Source organism: Rhinolophus sinicus, linkage group LG01 (assembly GCF_036562045.2).
Source record: "Rhinolophus sinicus isolate RSC01 linkage group LG01, ASM3656204v1, whole genome shotgun sequence".
In the NCBI taxonomy this organism is placed as follows: domain Eukaryota; kingdom Metazoa; phylum Chordata; class Mammalia; order Chiroptera; family Rhinolophidae; genus Rhinolophus; species Rhinolophus sinicus.
In genome coordinates, this window is record NC_133751.1 from 190,905,170 (window position 1) to 190,927,025 (window position 21,856).

Consider the following 21,856-nt stretch of genomic DNA (forward strand, 5'->3'; position numbering starts at 1 on the left):
TTAATCTCACCAAATACTTAGAATACAGGTGCGTAGCAAAATCTGCTAAACCCCATTTGGTTAGTAAATGATCAAAAGATGAGACTAAAAATAAGACCTGGTTCCCTGACTCAGTTCTTCAATACCTGGTCTTCTAAACCCGTATCTTAAAGGACTTCCAAGTTGATCAATTGAGATGCCAAGTGTCCTTTAGTAGTGTGTCAAAACAGGATAGGGAATAATACTCTGGAAGCAAATAATAGCACTTCTGGAAACAATGTAAACAGAAAGTTCAAAGTGGCTGGCCACTTTCGCTCTGTACCTGGTAGTGATTTGGAAATTGAATATTTATACTCTTCTCAATGCAACTTACTCAAATATAAACATATTTTTTTGTGATATCAGTAACAGAAAGAGATCAGAGGAAATGCATAAGTGCATTAATCCCACGGAAAAGAAGCCACATTTGTGCCATCTAGTTTTCACTGGGCCCAGAGTGGTGAATTAAATGGAATTATGATCAGGACCAACACTCCGTTAGGTCTTTAAGGTTAGCACTGATCTCTGCCGTCTCCCAGGCATGCAATACTGATTTTGGTTTACCATCTCGGTCAGGGGTGGAGGAGTTTCAGAGGCTTAACCCACAGGCCAAGAAATGAATGAGGGCTCTGCCAAGTCCCAAATATGTTCAGCCCAGTAATTTATTCTGGAAGTAGAAAGATGATCACTGGGTGGGTCCGTGGACTCAGTGGACCTACTGTGAGTTGCTCCTGGGATGGGACTCCATTTATTACCTGCATCCCATAGGCCCCATTCTAAAAGGCACATTAGAGTGATACTCTGGTCCCTGAGTATCAATTCCAACGTGGACCGTGTGTTCCATGGCCTCAGTTTGTGTACACTCCCTTCCCCACCTTTTACAAGTAAATCGCCATAGGTGCCTTTGAGGAAGGGCTAGGGGAGTCATTGCCAAGGGTGCTGCAAAGCTCTCCTTCTTAGGGAGCCAGGCTTTCCTGCAGTCAGTAGTTTCTGCGTCTGGAAAGTAGCCAAGGTCTGGAAACTTAGCAAGAGATCACAACTTGCTAGGGTGGCTGTGCCCTGCCTATCTCCTGATCATCCCTCCATCCCTGAGATCTTCTGATGATACCGCTTGAGCAATACTCTTATTGGCTACCCATCTATTTTGCCCCCAGTGGTGCCATGTGCTATTAGCCATCTCCAAATCTCTGCAGGCACCCCTCAGACCTATCCACTCATTATGATAATTGTGCCCACTTTTCTTCTGACAGTGAAACTGGGATCCTGTTCTTCTATCACTGTTGTCATCAGGGAGCCCACTTCTGGCCTACAGGGCTGCCACTGAGTTTCTCAGTGATGCTGTTGCCCCCTCACCAATGCATTCCTTGTCACTTTGGCTTGTGTGTTCATCGTGCCTTCCTGGGTGCCCCTTGAAGAATACATAAATACTTTATTGTTTGCTGCAATAATATCCATTCATAGAAAATCAGGTGTTTGATCAGCTAATTAGAGGGTTTTTCCTGGGTGTACATTAAAATAAATGTTAATATAAAAATGTCCTTCCATCTACCACCTAAAATCACCCTGCATACATAGAAGAACCTTTGAGAACTACTACAATAGGGAGACATTTAGAAAATAGGGAAACCCTCCCGCCACCTGCACATCTGTGGGTGCTGGTCCGACTGGGCACCTTGTGGCTTCTGAAGTGGTCACTACAGTCACCCTCGAGCCTTTCTCATGTGTCCACTGGACTTGAGCAAAGATCTACCCCTTGACTGGCTGTACAATGAGGGGAGGTCCTTAACCTCATCTGTTTCTCAGTATCTTTACCTTTTCATTTAAAGGGATTATGGGAAGAGTATCTGTTCCTTCTTATTTCTTGTAAATAGAACACATATCCAACTGAAAAGTAACTACAGAAACCTTTTAATTCCTTGAAAGGAAAGTTTCCTGGATAATTCCATGTGTTTTTATAATCAGAGAGACAACCTTAACCTTACTCATTCATTACCAAAACTAAAGACTGTGGTTGCAATTTATTCTCCATAGACGCAAACAATCTCATCTATTTTGACATCAAAAAGGCAGAAAGACAAAACAGAGATGAAAACAACATGACTTTCTAGTTTTTAAATGTATTTTATTGTTTGTTTCTTATTGTTTGTTTCACTGTGTGTATGTTTATCTTGCAAGAACCCACCGAAGTGAGGGAAAATATTTGCAGGCTATTTTTAAACAACATGAGAGAGATTAAGCACTAAATATGAAAAAATAAGACTTTTAGCTTACTTGTTCTACTAGAAAGAATTTTCCTGAAACATACCACTTAAATTGGTCTGCAACACATTAATAAGTGAAGAACATGTATCTCCTGTAACAAATAACTTAAACAGTGTATACACTACCAAAATTGCTAGTCAGGATATGGCAATTTTCAAGCCACAGTCCCCTGGGACAGACAAAAAACAAGTTACTTTTTAACCTGAAGTCAGAAGAGCAAGATCTGCAAAAGTAACAATATTGCCATTGTTCTCAGCAATCTACTGATGAGTCCTATAAATTCTGAAAGTCTTTTCAATAAAATGAACCAGGATTTCTTGGCAAGCTCCTTGCCTAAGGGGCAAGTAACTTCTGAAGCTCGATTTCTCAATCTGTGGATAGATTCAAGCTGTATTGGCAGCACTGCTCCATTTTGAAAATCATCTTCAGAATGAAAGTCCTGCAATGACCTTCTTCAATGCCTGCTGAGCTGCAAGTCTGCACTAGAGGTCCCTGGGCAGGTGCAACTCTTAACAGATAAGCCGGAAACAGATTAAAGAGAAGAGGTCAAACACTTCTGTTTACAGATGCTATCCTGGATAAAATATCAAGAGTTTTGGACTAGAAATGGACAATAAGCACAATGGAGGTAATTGGATATCACTAATGCTGAGAAGTTAAGATGCCTGAAGACAGAGCCTTTTATATGCAGCTGCAGGAAGTTCTGCTTGGGACCATTCTCTTGGGAACTTATGTCTGAGCAGCACTCCTAGACGTTTCTATTATCTAATACATGTGTATTTCTGAATAACCATAACTGACACTCAAAAATGATGCCTCTGACACCCTCTGAGGTTCTGTGGGTTCTTTCCAATTAAAGCAAGTCACATAGTGCCTGGTATTATTTTGGCATTAGCCTATATTATATAACAATTATTTAAAAATTGGTAATCCACGTGGGGCTCAATGAGAGCTCTTGCTATTAATCTTATTGTTTCATTAACTAGAATGTCCCACTCTCTCAATAGGATTAATCATTCGGGCTTTCTTACAGTACAACCAAAACCAAAACAAGGGCAATGGATGCTTGGAATCTAATCATCCATGATGAACTAGCCCATTGACCAACTCACTGATGCAAGATCATCAGGGTGTTTTAATGCAACCTGCACGTCTCACAGAGCAAAGTACTTGTACAGCCCAGATAGCCAAATCCTCAGATTTTTGCAGGATTCAGAATCATTTTTCATTAGGTCCTCTGCTTATTCACTCTCATCTGCATGCATCTGTCCAACTTTGGTTGGCTGCTGAGTTCCAGTGGAAGAATTCCAATTCTGCCTTCTAGCCTCGCTTCTAGGGACTTGGAAATGGAAGGTAGTGCAGTTCTTTCTGGCCATCTGCCAGGCATGGTCCCCCCGGCTTCTTGGGGTAGGTTTGACGGGCAATTTTAAAGAACTCTTCTGCAGCATCAAGAGCGATGAGACGGTCCTGCCAAAAAAAAAAATTAAAAATAAAAGTGTTGTCAAGATGGGAACCATGCCATGTCGATGGGAAAACCAATCTAACAACAGTAAAAACCCACCCTAGAAACAATAACAAGTAAACATGTATTAAATTTTTCTCAGATTTCGAGACACACCTCACTCCTTTACTTACATTATCCAAGAAACATTCCACCACTCTTAAGAGTCCCCTCAAATCCTTTTTCAACCTAGGTTATATAAACCATATTTGTCACATCTCTGACCTACAAATGGTTCCAAAAGCAGAACTGGCTGAAAAATACAGATTCTTGAGCCACAGCCCAAGCCTCAATAGGTCTGAGCACAATCCAGAAATCTGAATTTTAAAGCCCTCCAGGTGATTCTGATGCTGCTGGCCATGGAAACCCAGAGTCTGAGATGCCAGTACCATCTGCCACCTCCCATTGTGGTGCTGCTGGCAGTGTTAGAATGATGAGTGTATAGAACAACAGAAAAGCAAACATTTAAAGCAAAATCAGGGCAGATGAAAAAAATGCATCCGCTTACCACAACAAAGAGGTATCTCTCTGAGAGCTCCCAACTTGTTGGGAAAATAGTGGTCTCTTCAGCCAGTTTTAATAATATCTCCCGAGCTCCTCTTGTGTTTTTAGAATCACTGATGGTGCTGAGTTTCGTCACTGACAACAAAGAGTCTGCTTCCTTTTGAAATCCTAAAGTGAAAAAACAAAAAAAATGTACCTGTCATGTAAAGTAGTCACAGGAAATGATCACCCTGCAGGACAGTAAGAGACCCAAATGTTGACTCTGAACCAACACCAGAAAACGGAAGTCAAAGACACCACGTGCTGCTTCCCAGCTTGGTGTGACGGGTGGGGTCTTTTATTAAAATCATTTGACGTTTCTTCTTGTTTAATTTCCTTTGTTAACTTTTTTCCTCAGAGGTAAGCCTCACATACTGACCGACTGACGCTTGCTGCATTTATTCTGGTTTGAGAACCTCCTCCTTCTCCCCCCTCTTCACCTCCTGCCCAGAATTCCCACCTGCCTTTGCAGTTTGGGAGCCGCAAAGGGGTCACTTCCAGGTCCCTACTTCTCCAAGCCCTGATTCCAGTGCCATGTAGTACTCAATACTGAGGACAGATGGAGTAACATATGGCAAAATGTATCCTCAAGACACGGGCTGGTGATAACAGAAGCATCAGATGTTTATGCTGAAGGAGATACAAGGAGGACAGGCTGGGGAAATAATCAGCACACAGCAGCCTGACGTAGTCAATTTCTGACATTCCTTTGATAAAAACCATGGTGAAAAAAGTGAAGATGAACGATCACAACGGCTTATTTTTACCATTTCATAATCACTTTCAGACTCACCTAAATCTTCTAAAATGCGCTTCCATCTATTTCTCACTTCCCTTCGAATGTGTCGTAAGGTGTAGATATCATAGTTGAGTTTTTGCCACTCCTGTAGGAAAATAAAAATTCAGTTTTATATTTACCCTTCGGCCTAAACCTTTCCCCAAACTTAAGCTGTTTAAACATGTGGTTCTCCTCTCCACTAATTTTCAAAGCATATCTAAAAGAAGAAGAGACGAGTGAGATGGGCTTGATAAGAATACATCGGCCACCATTTCTGGAGAATCTGCTGTGTAGCAGGAGATATGATACATTACATAAATTATCCTAATTAAACTCTTCACACGATCTAGTCTTTCAACTTCAGTGATCTCATCTGTAAAGCAGGGATAACAACAGTGAATGTTCCACCTAAGATTGTTATACAGATTAAGGGTATATAAAAGCACAATGCCTGCCCACAGTGAGCACCAATAAAATCCATGAATCTGTAAAGCCATTTTACAGATAAAGAAACTGAGGCCCAAAGAGGTTAACTGGCTAATCCAATATCATCCAGCTAATAGGTACCAGAATTGGTATTTGGATCCAGGTCTGACTGAAAAGTTCATGAGGAAAATTACACAAAGAATGGATGTCTTCCTTTTATCAGGATAAAGTAGACCCAGGAATCCCAAGTTTCTTGATTCCCAGCCAATGTTCCCTTTATTGTATCTCAGCGTCGCTCTCTTTCATTTAAATTCCCATGATAAGATGGATCTTTCAAGACATCAGCTGAACTATTATAAGGTTATCATTCTGAAAACTTCAATCTTATGGGTAGTAAACAAACATGTTGGCCCCAGAACAAAACTTGAATATTTCAGGAGCATTACTGAGCTCCGTTACTGAGCTAAAGCATTCCTTTAAAATGTCATGAAAATTTGTTTTTAAGGAGCTTTATCTATATACAAGAGTCATTTTATGAGGTATACTTTTTCCTCTTCACAAAAACATGAAGCACACAATGACTCTAAAGCACAGCTTAACAGAACACCACTCTAAATGTTCACCGTAAGACTCAAGTTATATGTTATTTTGACATTTTCTTTTAACTGAAAATGTTTCAATGATACCATTATTTTCCTACCAAGTTCCTTTCAAGGTTTGCCTTGCTCATTGATAATCAACTGTCATGACTGGTTAAGAGAAATCAATTTATCAGCCATTCACAAATCTTTGTAGATACCACTTTGAAAAAGAAAAGCTAGCAAAATAAAGTGTTGTAGTTTGTTTATGTTTGTTTGTTTTTTAAGGACGGTGCAGCTCACAGAGGCCCATGAGGGGATGGAACCTGCAACCTTGGTGTTATTAGCACCACACTCTAACCAACAGAGCTAACCGGCCACCCCGTGTGCGTGTGTGTGTGTGTGTTGTTTTTTTTTTTTTACAACTGCATTTTAGGTCTGTATCTGAGGATGTACCATCAGAAGGTCATGGATTTCAGCTATTTTCTAGAAGTCAGGAAGTGGTGAAGCTGAGAACTCTTTCACGGTCCTCTTTTTTTTTTTTTTTTAACCAAAGGCATGTACACACATGTGTACATGAGAGGGTGTGGTGATTAGGCTATAATCTGTGGCCCAAGAAGAGAGAGAGCAAAGTTAACTGAGTCATCTCAGAAATACACAATCCTGACTCATCATTAACATCATGTTAAAGTATGCGGGTTTAATGCCCCGGAGACTGTCTACGTCATGGGGAAAAAGTCAAGTATTGTCATTTTTCTTGGATGGGACTTATTGTACTAAATGGGCCATTCACCAGATAGCATCTTGTAAAAGAGCATGGGTCCTGCAGCCAGACTGCCTGGGTTTGGATCCCAGCTCCATTATTTATTAACATCTGACTCGGCACAGTCAGAACCTCACTTATCTCATGGTCTCATGAGCAATCGGGGATAATACTACTACCAACCTCATACACTTACTGAGAGGATCCAATGAGTTCATGCAAACCCTGCCAATGGAGTTTGGTGGACATTCTCCTCCAAACAGCGTAGACACAATTAAGAAACAATCCTCCAAGATTCGGCATGGTCTCTATTCTAAGGATTGAGGATATTATACTCGGCACGATGCAGCTCTCCTATGTGAGGACCCCCCAGAAGAACAATTTGTCTGCTCTTGGCATCAGGTATTTACTTTTCCCGAACATTGCTTTATTTTTCTGGACATTGTGAATTTTGTAAGAGATTAGTTTCCATGCTTACCTAAAAATGTAGTCAGTTCAGGAAAACTTTAGAGGTATTTTTGACTCATCAAAAAGTTTGACTATTTTTATGTCCTTATTCATGTTTGTTCTTTCTTATCTTCTAGTTTGTGCTATCTCACTGTATTTTCATGTACATTGCATGAAGTCCTTTTTGATAAAAAGAAGACTATAAATAAATAAAACATTTCACAGAGCAGTGCTGTGCTTATTCTCCATGACACTGACCCTACTCCTTGCTGGACTAAATGAAAAGTGATCAGACTCAATCATACCTGATTAGAGAGACCCACCTAAGAGTTGGCTTCACAAGCTCACACAACCTTCAATTTTGTAACAAACCACTAGGTGGCTTCATTAACTTGTGATTAAGGTCTCTGCAATTTTTCTTTCTGTTCCCTAAACTAAGTGGAGCCAAATCTCTATTTTTCAACTCATTTATCATGGTGTGATCCAGGATTCAGACATTTTTTTTTTTAACCTTTCTCTTCCAGCTGTCCATCTATCAGTTATTTTGCTATTTCTAAATACCAACACAGGAATATTATACAAATTCATTCAGTGTCAGTGTCTGTGACTCTGAGAAAGTGTTTCATGGAGAAGCAACAATATGACATTTTAAAATCTGCTAAGGATAGATCCAGCCTCAATGCACTGACTGTTGCACATGATAGATAATTGTTCAGATTAGTGGACTGAAACTATGCATTGCCTATCTCTATATTATTACTGTCTTCTTTTGATAGAATAGTCACAGGTTATCATATGAAAGTATCTCGAAGCTTCGTGCAAAATTTAAAGCTCTAAAGCCAGTAGAAAGTAGGGTAGGGTTTTTACTTAAGAATTGAGTTTTGATAAAGTAAATGGTTAGAGGAGAATTTGAATTCCTCTTTAACACCTGACCCCAAAGAACAGAACCTAAATGCGACAAATGAAAAATGGTGATGTACAAACTCTTACCCACAACTACAGAAACTAATTCACCTATTCTCTGGTACTAGAGAAAAACAAGCCCTGTAATAACCTTCAATTTTTAAACTGTAACAATTTGTTTTTAGACAAACAATTTGAAAATAATAATTAAAGATTAAATAGCCTTTACCAGTGAGTTGAAACTCAAATCTACTAGACCTCAAAAGTGAACGTTTTGTTTTCTAAAATAATCTTTTGTTTTTCTTCATAATTTCTGAAATAACACATTGTGGCCAATGTGCTGCTGTGGCCAAAACTTTAACAATGAGTAAATTATCGGAGGTGTAATAAAAGAAATAGTGCAGAATTAATTTCATAAGATACCTGGGAACCAGGTCAAACTGAAAGCCATGTGATTGAAAATGAATCACACAAGAGGCATATAGCTAAATTCTTGAGGTTTTTCTCCTCTCCAGTTGTTACCCAAATCAGATTGGGGCCACTAGATAACAAGGTTGAGGCAACAACATGAAAGGCAGAACAAAACTCAATCTCCTGCAGCCATCATTAGCTAGCTCTCCTCTAGCTTCAGATCCCTTGAGCTGGCCTTGAACTTGAGTTCTGAGTTAAGCTCCTCAGATCATTTTCTCACACACAAAATTAAAACATTTTATTCTTACCTATACTACTACATTATTGTGAGGTTGTAGATTAATGGGACACTTAAATAAAAGTACTACTTATTTCTTGTTAAAACGTGATTTATAGATTTCCAGTCAAGGTGGCAGAGTAGGTAAACACTGTGCTCACCTTTTCTCAGGATCATATCAATTACAACGTAACTACAGAATAACCATCCCTGAGAATCCCTGAAGTCTAGGTGAACCAAAGCCTTACAACTACCGACATACAGAAGAAGCCACCTCGAGACTGGCAAGAGGGTAAAAGATGTAGAACGGGCTGGTTCCACATCTGCATGTGACCATTAAAAATCGGGAGGAATATCTGGGCTGCGGAGGTCCCCCCCCCCACCCAGAGGAGCGAGAGGTCCCAGCCCACACCAGGCTCCCCAGCCCAGGGTTCCAGTGCTGGGGAGAGAAGTCCCCATAACTTTTGGATGTGAAAACAAACGGAGATTGTGGCTGAGTGAGACAAGGTGGCTGCAGGCCCAGCGCTGCTCTTGGAGGGCCCGTGTACGAACTTCCTCATTGATAGACTCACTCACTCTGAGCTCTAGTGCTGGGCAACAGCTCGAAAGGCACAGGGACATACAGGGAGAAACTGAGTTCTCCGGCTTCAGAGTGAGAGCTGGAGGGGCAGCTTTCTCCTGGATGGAAGAGATGGCTGAAGCCATTGTTTCTTTGTTGAGCCCTCGCCTTCCCTGTGTGTAGGCACAGGCAGATGCCCTATCTGAGAATCCATCAAACTGGCTGTCACCTTTCGTCTGCCCTACCCTAGTGGTTCTCAGAGACCCTACCCCACCCAACTTTCGGGCACACCCCAGACGCTTCCAGTGGCTCACCCATACAACCTGTCTTAGCTCATGCTGCAGACTTTCATAAAATCTATCACAGGTTCACAAAACCCAAACAAGCAGTATACGGCTTTGGCATGTGCCGTACCTCTGGCTGAGCAGCCCTAGGCCCAGCACTAGTTACAGCTGGCCTCAGTTCACACATTGGATCTCAAGGTATCTCCAAGCCCAGTGCAGGTGCCAGCCATCTGCAGATTGCTTTGTAACTCCTGTCGGGTGGCTTCAGGCAGGGCACAGACTGCAGCTAAATGTGCCCTGCAGCAGGTCCCCTCCCAGAAGGCCCAGGACTGGCATGCCTGGTGGCCAGCTTCAGACCAAGCCAGAGCATCACCCAGCCACCTCCAAAGATGACACACTGAAAGGGCAGATTGGGCAGGCATCAAAGCCCTACTAAAGTGAACTCTGCTCTGTAGGGTCAGCCCCTACATGACAGCTCCTCCACTATAGTCATGGCCAGTCCTCAAAATCAATCAGCCTGAGGGTCAATCCCTTCCACTGACATGCAAACAGAAAGCAAGGCTCAACTACAACAGGAGGACACACATAACCCACACAAGGGACACTCCTGGAGTACATGGCTCTGGTGACCAGGGAGACTGCGCCACTGGGTCCCACAGAATACCTACTACATAAGGCCACTCTACTAAGACTGGGAGGCATAGCAGTCCTACCTAGTACATAGAAACAAACACAGGGAGGAAGCCAAAATGGGGAGACAAAGAAATATATCCCAAATAAAAGAACAGAACAAAGCTCCAGAGAAAGAACTAAACAAAATGGAGACAAGCAATCTACCAGACACGGAGTTCCAAACACTGGTCAGAGATAGGAAAGAGATAGGAAACATAAAAATGGAGATAAAAAAACGTAAAATAGAACCAGTCAGAAATAAAAATACAATAACTGAAATGAAGAATACATTAGAGGAAATAAACAGCAGATTAGGTGAAGCACAGGATTGAATCAGCAATTTAAAAGATAAGATAGTAGAAAACACCAAATCAGAACAGCGAACAGAAAAACAAATCCAAAAAAATAAGGATAGTTTAAGGGGCCTCTGGGACGACAGCAAGCATAACTACATTCGCATCACAGTGGTACCAGAACGAGAAGAGAAAGAGCAAGGAATTGAAAACCTATTTGAAAAAATAATGATTGAAAGCTTCCCTAATCTGATGAAGGAAATAGACATCAAAGCCCAGGAAGTGGAGAGTCCCAAACAAGATGAACACAAATAGGCCCACACCAAGACACATCATAATTAAAATGCCAAAGATTAAAGACAAAGAAAGAATATTAAAAGCAGCAAGAGAAAAGCAGTTAGTTATCTACATAAGACTATCAGCTGATTTCTCAACAGAAACTTTGCAGGCTAGAAGGGATTGGCAGGAAATATTCAAAGTGATGAAAAGCAAGGACCTACAACCAAGATTACTCTACCCAGCTTTGCTATGTAGAATCGAAGGACAGGTAAAGAGCTTCCCAGACAAGAAAAAGCTAAAGGAGTTCATCACCACCAAACCAGTATAACAAGGAATCTTAGAGGGACTTCTTTAAGACAAAGAAAAAAGAAAAGATAAAAAATATGAATAAAATGGTAATGACTACATATCTATCAACAATTACTTTAAATGTAAATGAATTAAATGCTCCAATCAAAAAATAGGGTCAGGGTGGCCAGATGGCTCAGTTGTTAGAGCATGAGCTCTAAACAACAGGGTTGCTGGTTCTATTCCCACATGGGCCAGTGAGCTGCACCCTCCACAACTAGATTGAAGACAACTACTGCTGAGCTGCCGCTGAGCTTCCGGAGGAGGGGTGGCCAGATGGCTCACTTGGTTAGAGCGTGAGCTCTCAACAAGGTTGCTGGTTCAATCATGGTGGGCTGCGCCCTCTGCTACTATAGATTGAAAACGGCAACTGGACTTGAAGCTGAGCTGTGCCCTCCACAACTAGATTGAGGACGAAGACTTGAAGCTGATGGGCCCTGGAAAAACACACTGTTCCCCAATATTCCCCAATTAAAAAAAAAAAATTTGAGCTTTAAAAAAAAAATAGGGTGGCTGAATGGATAACAAGACTCCTACACCTGCTGCCTACAAGGGAGATTCACTTCATACAGAAAGGCACACACAGACTGAAAGTAAAGGGATGAAAAAAAAGATATTTCATGAAAATGGAAAAAAAAAAAGCTGAGATAGCAATACTTATACCAGAGAAAACAGACTTTAAAACAAAGGCTATAACATGAAACAAAGAAGGGCCCAGTAATCCCACTTCTGGGTACTTATCTGAAAAAAACCCAAAATGCTACTTCGAGGGGACGAATGCATCCATATGTTCACTGCAGCATTGTTTACAATAGCCAAGATGTGGAAGCAGCCTGGGATGGATAAATGGATAAAGACTAGTGGTACATACATACAATGGAATATTGCTCAGCAATGGATGGAAATAGGTTTGTGACATCTGCAGAGGCATGAATGGACCTGGAGGGTATTGTGCTGAGTGGCGTATGTCAGACAGAGAAAGACAGATACAATGTGATTTCGCTTATATGTGGAATCTAAAGAACAAAATAAACAAACAAAACAGAAACAAACTCACAGATACAGAGAACATTTTGATAGTTGCCATCTGAGAGAAAGGTTGGGAGTGAGTGAAAAAAGGGAAGGGATTAGGAGTTCATATTGGGTGTTACACCGTAGTCAGGGGGATGTAGGGTATAGCATAAGGAATATAGTCAATAATATGGTAATAGTGATGTATAGTGCCAGGTGGGTACTAGGCTAGTCAGGAGGATCACTTCTTAAATTATACAAATGTGTAAGCACTGTGCTATACACCTGAAATTAACATAAAATAATACTGAATGTCAAAATAAATAAAGTATAAAAAATAAAAATATATTAAAAAGGTGATTTACACAATTAAGGAAATGACTTTAACAACAGGTCATGTAACCATCTTACACTCTTAGGAACAACTTCAAAAGACACCAATTTATTTTTAATTATAAAAATAATATAATCACATAGAAATAAAAATTCGTCAGGAAAACTGAAGGGTATAAAATGAAAACTGAAATTTTTCTTTCCTGTCCTTTTCTTCTTATTTCTCACTTTCGGACACTTTCTTCTTCCCCCTTCCTTCTCCTCTTCCTCCTCTGGTAACTTATACTATACTTCCAATTCCTCCCATATTAATTTTAAACTTTCTTTGTACTTTCTGCTATATACAGAGTAATTTAGCTCTTCCTCTTCTCTCTCTCTCTCGCTCTCTCTGTCTCTGTCTCTCGCTCTCCCCCTCTCACTGCAAGGGAGAAAAAGTGGAAAAACAGATTATCAGTAGTATTCACAATCTATCCCTTAGAGATGGCACCTTGCTGCCCCAAACTAAAGCTGGGTTTTGGTAGCAAGGAAGAAAGAAGGGATACGGACACTTGGGGCAGCTAATATGTCTGCAACTAATATGTCTGCTACAATATTTGATGTTTGCTTCCCTAACATCTATATTCCCCTTCTCCCATCAATCTGTCAACTACACTCAGACTTACATTCTCAGCTCTAAGAGTGTATAATGATTGATTTAAGCCAAAAAATTCAACTTTGGCTGTATATTAGAATCATCATGGAGCATTTTAAAATACCAGTACACTGGATCCACTTCCCAGACAAATGAAATCAGAATCCTTTGAAGGGGTACCAGGTTTGAAACCCAATAACTTAAGCCTATAAGCATATTCCATTGGCTCAGGGATGGGCATATAACCCAACTCAAGCCATGGAGATGCAAGAAAATCCACGGGGCTTCTGGGAGCAATCAGAAGTGGTCTCTCTTCTACTGGACATCACGATATGAGGATAGAAAATTCTAGAACTGCTCTCATCACTTACTACCCTTAGAAGAGCCACCCTAAGGAAGAAGTCAACACTGAGAGGACAATTATGAAAGCATTACAGAGAAATAGAGCCTGAGGTCATACTGGGCCTTAGGATCAAATCTCACCTGAAGTCAATCCTACTTCTGGAACTCTATTATCTAAGCCCATTCCATTTAGTTTTTGACAACTAGAGTTCTTTTTCTGGTCCTTGCATCTGAAAGATTCATGTTACAACACCTACTCATTTGGTATATAAACAAAAAGGAAAATATAATACTGCACAAAATATCAGTCTTATATTTTCTTACCTCTAACCCCTGAGGAAAATGTTCAGCATATAGACCTATTTAGCTGGGGACAGATATGGCTTACAGAGAATGCAGTATTAATGGCTCTGCCTGGGCCCAATCTTTCTGTCCCAAGAGAGCCTTAGGCAATGACACAGACATTGTATCCAGGAATTACCTTATGTTGCCTCCCCTGAATTCTGTCCATCGGAACAGAGCTTCTCACTCTCACAAGACTGTTGTTATAATATGGGAGAGAAGGTGGCTTCTATCTAATTGGCTCATTTCTTCTAAAGATCCAGGGGAAAGGGGCCTAACTATCATTGGCTTAACCACTCATAGCCCTTATTTATAAAAATATGTTGAATCCATCTGGCTGGATCTAATGATCCGTTCAAAGTTAACTCTTGACTCAATAACTTCGAGCCAAAATCTATTCACCATCTGAAACCCAAGCATTAGGATGACCTTCCTATCTTATGTCTTTCTCGAATGGTGAAAAATCATCTTCAGAGGAGGATGCTCATACATAGGCTGAAATCTGCTTCATCTTCTTCATTCCATAGCCCAAGACCATATCATCACTAACTGAACTTTAAGAAATGGTCCTTAGTATATTTGACCTGCATAAAAACCCAGCCAAGAAGGTCTTTCCCAAATTTTACATGAAGTTATGTAACTTTCCCCAGGCTTGCCTGTCAGTAGCTGTCAAGCCAGAATTCAACTCTAAGTGCGTCTAATTCCAAACCCACAAACGCTTTAAAAAAAAAAAAAAAAAAGGAAACAGAAAAGAATGACTACTTATTTTTGCTTCCCCAACCCAGATTCTTTTTTCTTATGCATTTATTGTTTGCTTATTTAATAAGTTAGGTCATACGTTCATATAATTCACAATTCAAAAAGTAGTAAAGTCTCTGTCTCCCAGCCACCAGTCTCCTCTCTACAAGAAATAAATGTTGTCAATTTCTCATGTACCCTTCCATTTTTCCCCATGAATGCTAACACACTATATCCTGTACTTTTCATTTAATAATTTAGCGATCATTCTGTATCAGAATATAAGGTTCCAAATCCTTCTTTAGCTTGACTTTTTGACCATCTGGTATAGACAGAAACAGAACTATAATAAACATATATATTTGTTTTATAGAAAATAGTCCCCTAAGAAATTACAATATTTTCCTAAATGTGCTTGAAAACTAGAAAATGCCTTAAAACTTTTTGCTTCCTAGTCTTTCTTTCTAACACCACAATCAAAATGCACTATCTACATCCCTTTGGAAATTTCCACTTCCACTCAGCACTGACATTAAAAGAAGACACCATACAACTGTGGCTATAACAATACTACATTACAAAAATTAAACACCTAAATCAGGGAATTATAAAGTGAATAGTAGCCAAATATTTTTACTTGAAAGTGATAGTTCCTTAGTAAAATGAATTCTTTGAACATTGTAACTGTTATTTCTTTCAGCTTTCACCAATTCATATCATATTATGCTACCTTCTACTTAAAATGAAGAGAGATTCTCTAAAAGACAGAAAAGTCATACTGACTGCTTCTCCAATTTAGTTGTGTTGTATCTGGTTTATAGTGGAAAATATTGGATAAGTATGAGAAAGACATGTCATATATGGGGGTCAGGGGTACCTGGATTTTAACAAGTCTCTAACAGATTCTCCTATGTTTGCTTTTCACAGAGAAATTTGAGATGGACAATGCCGACTAGGGTAGTTTTGCAAGACTGCAGAGTACTCAAAACGGTTGCTGTCAGTCTGGAAAAAAGGTATTTGGTAATGCACAACAGGGCTCAGTGTCAGGAACTCCCCATCATTTTTATCAGTGACTGTGGAGTCAAAAGTCACAAAAGTAGGGGGACAGCAGGTTAGCTCAGTTGGTTAGAGCGTGGTGCTCTTAACAACAAAGTTGCCGGTTCGATCCCCACATGGGCCACGGTGAGCTGCGCCCTCCACAACTAAATTGAAACAACTATTTGGAGCTGAGGGGTCCTGGAAAAACACACTTAAAATACATTTTTTAAAGTTTAAAAAAATAAACAAATAAATAAAGTTGAGGTATTTCTTCTCTAAAAAAAAATGTCACAAAAGTAGGAGGGATAGTAGAGAACATCAAAATTTGAAATATACAACAAATAAGACCTAAAAAATAAAATCTACAGGTCAAAATTTATTATGAATAGATCAAAATCCGACTCTTAGGTTGAAAACAATTAACTCAGCCAAAGTACCAGATCCAGGGACCTGCTGACACAGCACTTCACGTGAAACACAGGTTAGTCTTAGTGGAAGCCACGAGAAAGAAGATCAATATTCGAAGGAACTTTCTATTCTGAATGAAGTCTTCAGATGAGGGTAAACGGGATCAAACAGATGGTGATGAAAGGAGAACTGACTCTGGGTGGTGAACACACAATGTGAGATATAGATGACGTATTATAGAAATGTACACTTGAAACCTATATAATTTTACTAACCATTGTCACCCCAAAACACTTTAATTAAAAGAAAAAAAAAGAATGAAGTCTTTGTAAGATAATGAGTCTTCCAGCACTGCAACTCTAAATTATAATTTCTATATTTTATACAGAAATATACTATATAACTGCTAGAAATAGAATTTCTATAGGCTCTTTCAACATATTTTCCTGTATCACTGAGAAAATCCAAAAAGGATTTAAAGGCACTTACATACAAAAAAGGACATAGATAGATAGATAGATACATAGATAGATAGATAGATAGATAGATAGATAGATAGATAGATAGATGAGAATATTTACATAAGAGCCCTTACTACTTCCCAGATACTACTCCAAGCTCTTTACATGTATTTGCTCAGTTAATTCTCCTAATATGACATGTTACTCTACAAGATGGATATTATTATAACATCTTAAGAATGAGGAAACGGGGGCTCAGAGAGGTGAGGTAACTTGCCCAAGGATGAACACCCCACAGTGAGAAGTTGGGATTTCAAACCCAGGCAGTCTGGTTGTAGGGTCAATGCACTAACCACTATCCAAACCACCTCTTAAAACAGGAAGATGGGGGTGGGTGAGCAAGGTGGGAAGGGAGGAAAGGAAGTAGAGCAAAAGGACGTGAAAGAGCAGTTGATTAGAGAAGAGACCAACCTGAAACCACAGCAGCTGTGTCTGAGGAGGAATTAAGAAAACACAATTGAAATCTTGGGAGAAACCAGAACTTTTTGAGGGGTACAGTAGTCCCAGACTCGAGCCAAAAATATTGCAGAACCCAAGAACACCCTCAAGGGGCGACTCACTGAATCGCCATGCTCCAGTCCTTCATTTGGGGACTTCAGTTCTGGCTCCCCGCCCCCCAAAGCAGGTCAAAGCACCTCAACCCCCTCCCACTTTTCCTGTCCCTTTCCTCCCCCATACTCCCTTCTTTCCAGCTCCTGGCCACTTCATCTCTGAGGAGTGAGACAAAGGCAGAACCATTGCCCTCAAGACAGGAGTGGTGGATGGTGAGGGGTGCCAGAAGCTACAAAAGGTCTCCGATTCTGAGAACCGAAGAGAAAAGGTCAATATCTTGGACTGGTTTGTGCTTGTGTGCAACTGAGGGATCTATGAAACTCCTCCATGCTTTCCTGAAACAATGCTTCAGGCTTTGGGGCCAAGAAAAGCCCCAGGTTTCTTAGATTTACCTACGTACTTCCTCTGCTCCTCCCCCTGGGTGTCCCCCCTCTCACTTCAAAAGGAAACCAGCCACCTTATCTTTCTTTCCTTGGAAAAGTCCCTGGAGAGCTCGCAGCCCTTGTCTCCCAGGTTTGCAAGATTACAGGGTTACAAGAATGCCTCCTTTAGAACCCCAGCCGAGTCCTCTGGAGCTCACGTGACAGACCACAGTTTCACTGGTTCACATGATGGCCTTCCTCCTCCCAGAGATAATCGGCCAGCACCTTTGAACAAACACCCACAAGCTGGACCTTCAGATGCCAAATCCAAGAGAAAAAGGATTTTCCAAGGAAGTAGCCCACTCTTCTTCAGAGGGCAGCTGGTTTCACTGACGCCAGCAGCCATAAAGCCCTTCCCTTAATCCTACGCCCTCAAGCTCCACTCCATTCTCCGTCCCTCCCTTCACCGCCAAATTGCTCAAAAGAGGAGCTTCAACTTGCTGTTCTCACTTCCTCTTCATCCCCTTTCTCACCAGCTCCTGGTAATCAGCCTTTTTCAGATCCGCTACCCATGGAAAGTACTAAGGTGCTTTCCCCCACCTTCCTCGTGCCACTAGTGTCCGAATAGGGGTGTCTCATAGTCCTTTCCTGAGGCCCTCACCTTTTCTAAAGCATTAAATCCTGAAGGCCATCCCCTTCTTAACGTGCCTCTCCTGTTTCCGTGGAAAAGGGAAAAAGGAATGAGCATCTATTACAGACCTGCTCGGTACAGCAGGCAGGGACACCTCCAACACCCGGTGAGCGGCTGATGGAATCCCTGCGCTGTGGAAGGAAGGGCCGGTATCTTGCCTAGGGTTATTCAGCAGCAGGTCTGAGATTTGGGATCTGCTGCCTCCAAGTGCACCCTCCAGAGGATCTCCCTCCCTCCCCTCCCTTCCCTTTGCAGGTTCCTTTTCTTCCTTTGCCTCTTCTTTTCATATCTTTCCCAAGGCTCGGTCTTGGGTCTTCTCATCATCATCTCCCTGGATAATTTCCCGTCATGCCTCAACTTCTATTGTCCCGCCAACTCTCCTTCTTTTGCCCTGACCCCAAGCCCAAGCTCCAGGTTCGATTTCCCCCTTTCTGCTGGGTGTCTCCATGTGAATGGACTGCTGGCCGGGCTATTCAGCAGAGTCTGACTCGCCCACCCACCTCCACCAAGACAATATCTTCCCTCTTATGCTCCCAACTTGGTTATCTGCTGCTCACGCCTCTTCAATCCCACCTTCTGAATCCAAATCAGTCACCTCATCCTGTTGGTTCTCCCTCTGTCATAAAATGCCCTTCTTTTCTATCCCCATTGCCTCGGCCTTAATTGGCCTTTAGAGCTGCCATACTGGTCCCTCTGCTTCCAGAAGCTATGGTTTCCAATCTCCTCCCAACCAGGTATCTTCCTAAAGGTGAGACTGGGTCATTTCCCTCCCCGGAAATCTTCAGTGGTTCCGCACCACCTACTGAGGGAAATTGCAGTCCCTGCACAAGCTCCCCATGAGCTAATTTTCCAGTCTAGTTCCGACAGTGTCCTCGGCTCAGTGTGCTCCTGCCCCATGGGACCACCAGTCTATTCCCAAGTGTACCTTGAAGCTGTGTGCCTTCGAGCATGTTCTCTCATGTCCTCATTCCACTGCTACCTAAATCCTATTCACTCCTCAAAGCTCAAATGGCACCACCTTGAGAAGCCTTCGCCTTTCCTACCAGTCGAAACTCACGGCTGCTTCTTTTCAAATCTCTCCGCCCCTTTATGAAAATTGCTGTAGAGTCATTGACTGCATAGGTACTGTTGTATAGGTATTTGCAACGTGTCCTTCACTACGAGATTGCAGGCTCCAAATACAAGAAGCTGACCCGTTCAGGTCTTACACAGTCCCCTGTATACAAGAGGTGCTCCGAACCCAAAGGAAGGTGACGATTCCCACCAAGGCCACATGCTGTTGGTGACCAAGCGCCAATGTTGAGTCTAGGAAGCAGCACCAAATCTTATCAGAAAAAGCACCAAATCTTATCAGAAAAAGCCATCTGGGCTCTAGTCTATGTGTATTCTGAACAAGGCAGGTTTGTATATTCAACATATTTTGATTCTCGTCTTTTTGGGCAACAGAATAAATGAAAGAAAGATGAAATGAAAGAAAACAATCCATTCACCTCTTCTATTCTGTGCCTGATCAAGCATTTGATATTTGAGAAGTACTTTTCACACACGCCTCTGTACATGGTAACAACACCGAAGCTGCACTGTGTGGCGGACCCTGTCCCAGACTCTGGATGTATTTTATTCGATTTGCCAGAAAATCTGATGAGATGGGATTATGGATCCCTTTCCAGAGACATATCAAGGGAGGCTCCAGGAGGTTAAACAACTCAGCTGAGATCTCACTGCTATTTAGTGGGGAACCTAGAATTTAAACTCAAGTCTTTCCGACTCCAAAACCCATGCTCCTCCCAGCACCCTCAGCGGCGCTCAGTGAGGCCCAAATTTAGTCCACTACACTGTCTTTCCCTGTTACCCGCATGGAAACTGGGACACAAAGAGAGAAATGGAACATAACGTGCAGGGACTTTCATGCTAAAAGAGGCGTCTGGCACAGTCACGCAGGTGCAGAAGACAGACGGGCCCTCATCTTTCCCCCATCCACACACCCCTCACTGCCCGGCAGGGGACACAGGGCACTGAATGCAACCAGATCCTAGGACAGGCTGGGGACACTGCTGGGAAGGGAGGCAAGAGTCCATTGTGCAGAGGAAGCTAAGAGCGTCCTTTAAACACAGCTGGTTCTGGTCGGTGTCAAGGCCACCTCCCCAGGAGGCGCATCCTCTTTCAGGGCTATAAAAGCCTATTATCTCCATCCACCAGACACGGTGTGCAAGTGGGAAAGACAGGATTATGTGTCACTGTTCCTAGACAGCTGGTCCACTCAGTGCCCTCTGCTTCCACCTTGGCCCAGATGGCACAGGAGGAAATGACAGAGCAGAGAAATTCAGTGTATTAGAGGATAAACAACAGACTAGAGGAATCTTGGAGGAGGCAGTGGTAGGGAGTGGAGATCCAGGAAGGGCCAGTGCCCAGGGACCTGGCATTTAGGTCCCGGGGGGCTCCAGGACTTGAAGGGCCCCCCAACACCTCCCAACAAGGGTTGACTTTATTCCTTCAGCCCAGACCTCTCATCACTCTGGAGCACTCAGTCCCAGAAAGGTCTATCTGTTGGAAACTGGGGCCTACGGAAATGAGCCTTTTGAGGGGCATAGCTCAAACTCTGATGTAGCTCGCTCTCTCCTAGCTTCATCAGATCCATCAATTCCGGAAGGTAAGAACAAGTCTTTGGGTTACAGATTTGCCTCTGGGTCTCCTCCCTACTGCCTGACCTTCCAGAACTATCGACTTGCCCTTTCTCTGAATCCCAGGGGAAGCTGGGCCTCAATGGGGTTAGCCCGCAGTGCTGACCACTAGGCCCTGAGTCCCCACCCCAGATGCTCTGATACATAAATGATAATAAACTGAAACTTTTCGAAGGTCTGGCAGCTTGGGCAGTTTCATTCTACATACTACACAGAGCCTCTAACCCCAAATATCATCCTGGAGTTCTGCTTGGAGCTCTTTGGAAAGGCATATCCTTACCTGGTGGCGAATGCAGTCCCACTGCCCCTAGCAATACTCATGTGTTCTGACCTAGAACTAGAGCAAGAATTTGACCTAGAACAAATCAAATGCACATGCCAAGTCAGGCTTTTCCAGCTCTCCCAGTTTATTTTTATTCCACAGCTCTGCTGGAGTTCTGGAAACAGACTGCTTTGCAGCCAGGGGCCCCTGACCTAATTCTTTATCTGGTTTTAACCAGATTAAGCCAAGGGGATAGCTCACAGCTCCTTCTGGGGAACTGTGTCAACAAAGCCATGGACGGGGCTGCTAGGCAATGAGATTTCAAGTCAGTTTTGTCTAATTTGGGGCGGCAGAGGGGTTCCGGCCCACATATGGCTTTAGGAGAAGGGCCAAATTCAGGATGTGATTTGGCCACTGCTGCCAGTGGGAAGAATGTGACATTGTTATTCCTAGTCAACTAGTTGGAACCGCCCCAGATTTCTGCAGCTCCAGTCACTGCAGGGAGGGACAATTAGTTGCTGTCAATGAAAACAAGGATAAGACAACGAAATTCTCATATGTGGAGAGAAAAGGGGAACTTGACTTTCTGGCAAGGTAGAAAT

General features: G+C 42.1%; 1 protein-coding gene across 1 annotated transcript in view; it reads right to left on the reverse strand.

Moving 5' to 3' along the window:
• Positions 1-2,119: 2,119 nt before the first annotated feature.
• The window catches only part of MREG (melanoregulin), a 57,483-nt gene continuing 37,746 nt past the window's right edge, over positions 2,120-21,856 (reverse strand). Inside the window, exons 3-5 of the mRNA XM_074312900.1 lie at positions 5,118-5,208; positions 4,290-4,453; positions 2,120-3,747 (exon numbers count right to left, since the gene is read on the reverse strand). Coding sequence (XP_074169001.1) covers positions 3,613-3,747; positions 4,290-4,453; positions 5,118-5,208 — 390 coding nt within the window. The 3' untranslated portion in view covers positions 2,120-3,612. The remainder of the gene's footprint in view (positions 3,748-4,289; positions 4,454-5,117; positions 5,209-21,856) is intronic.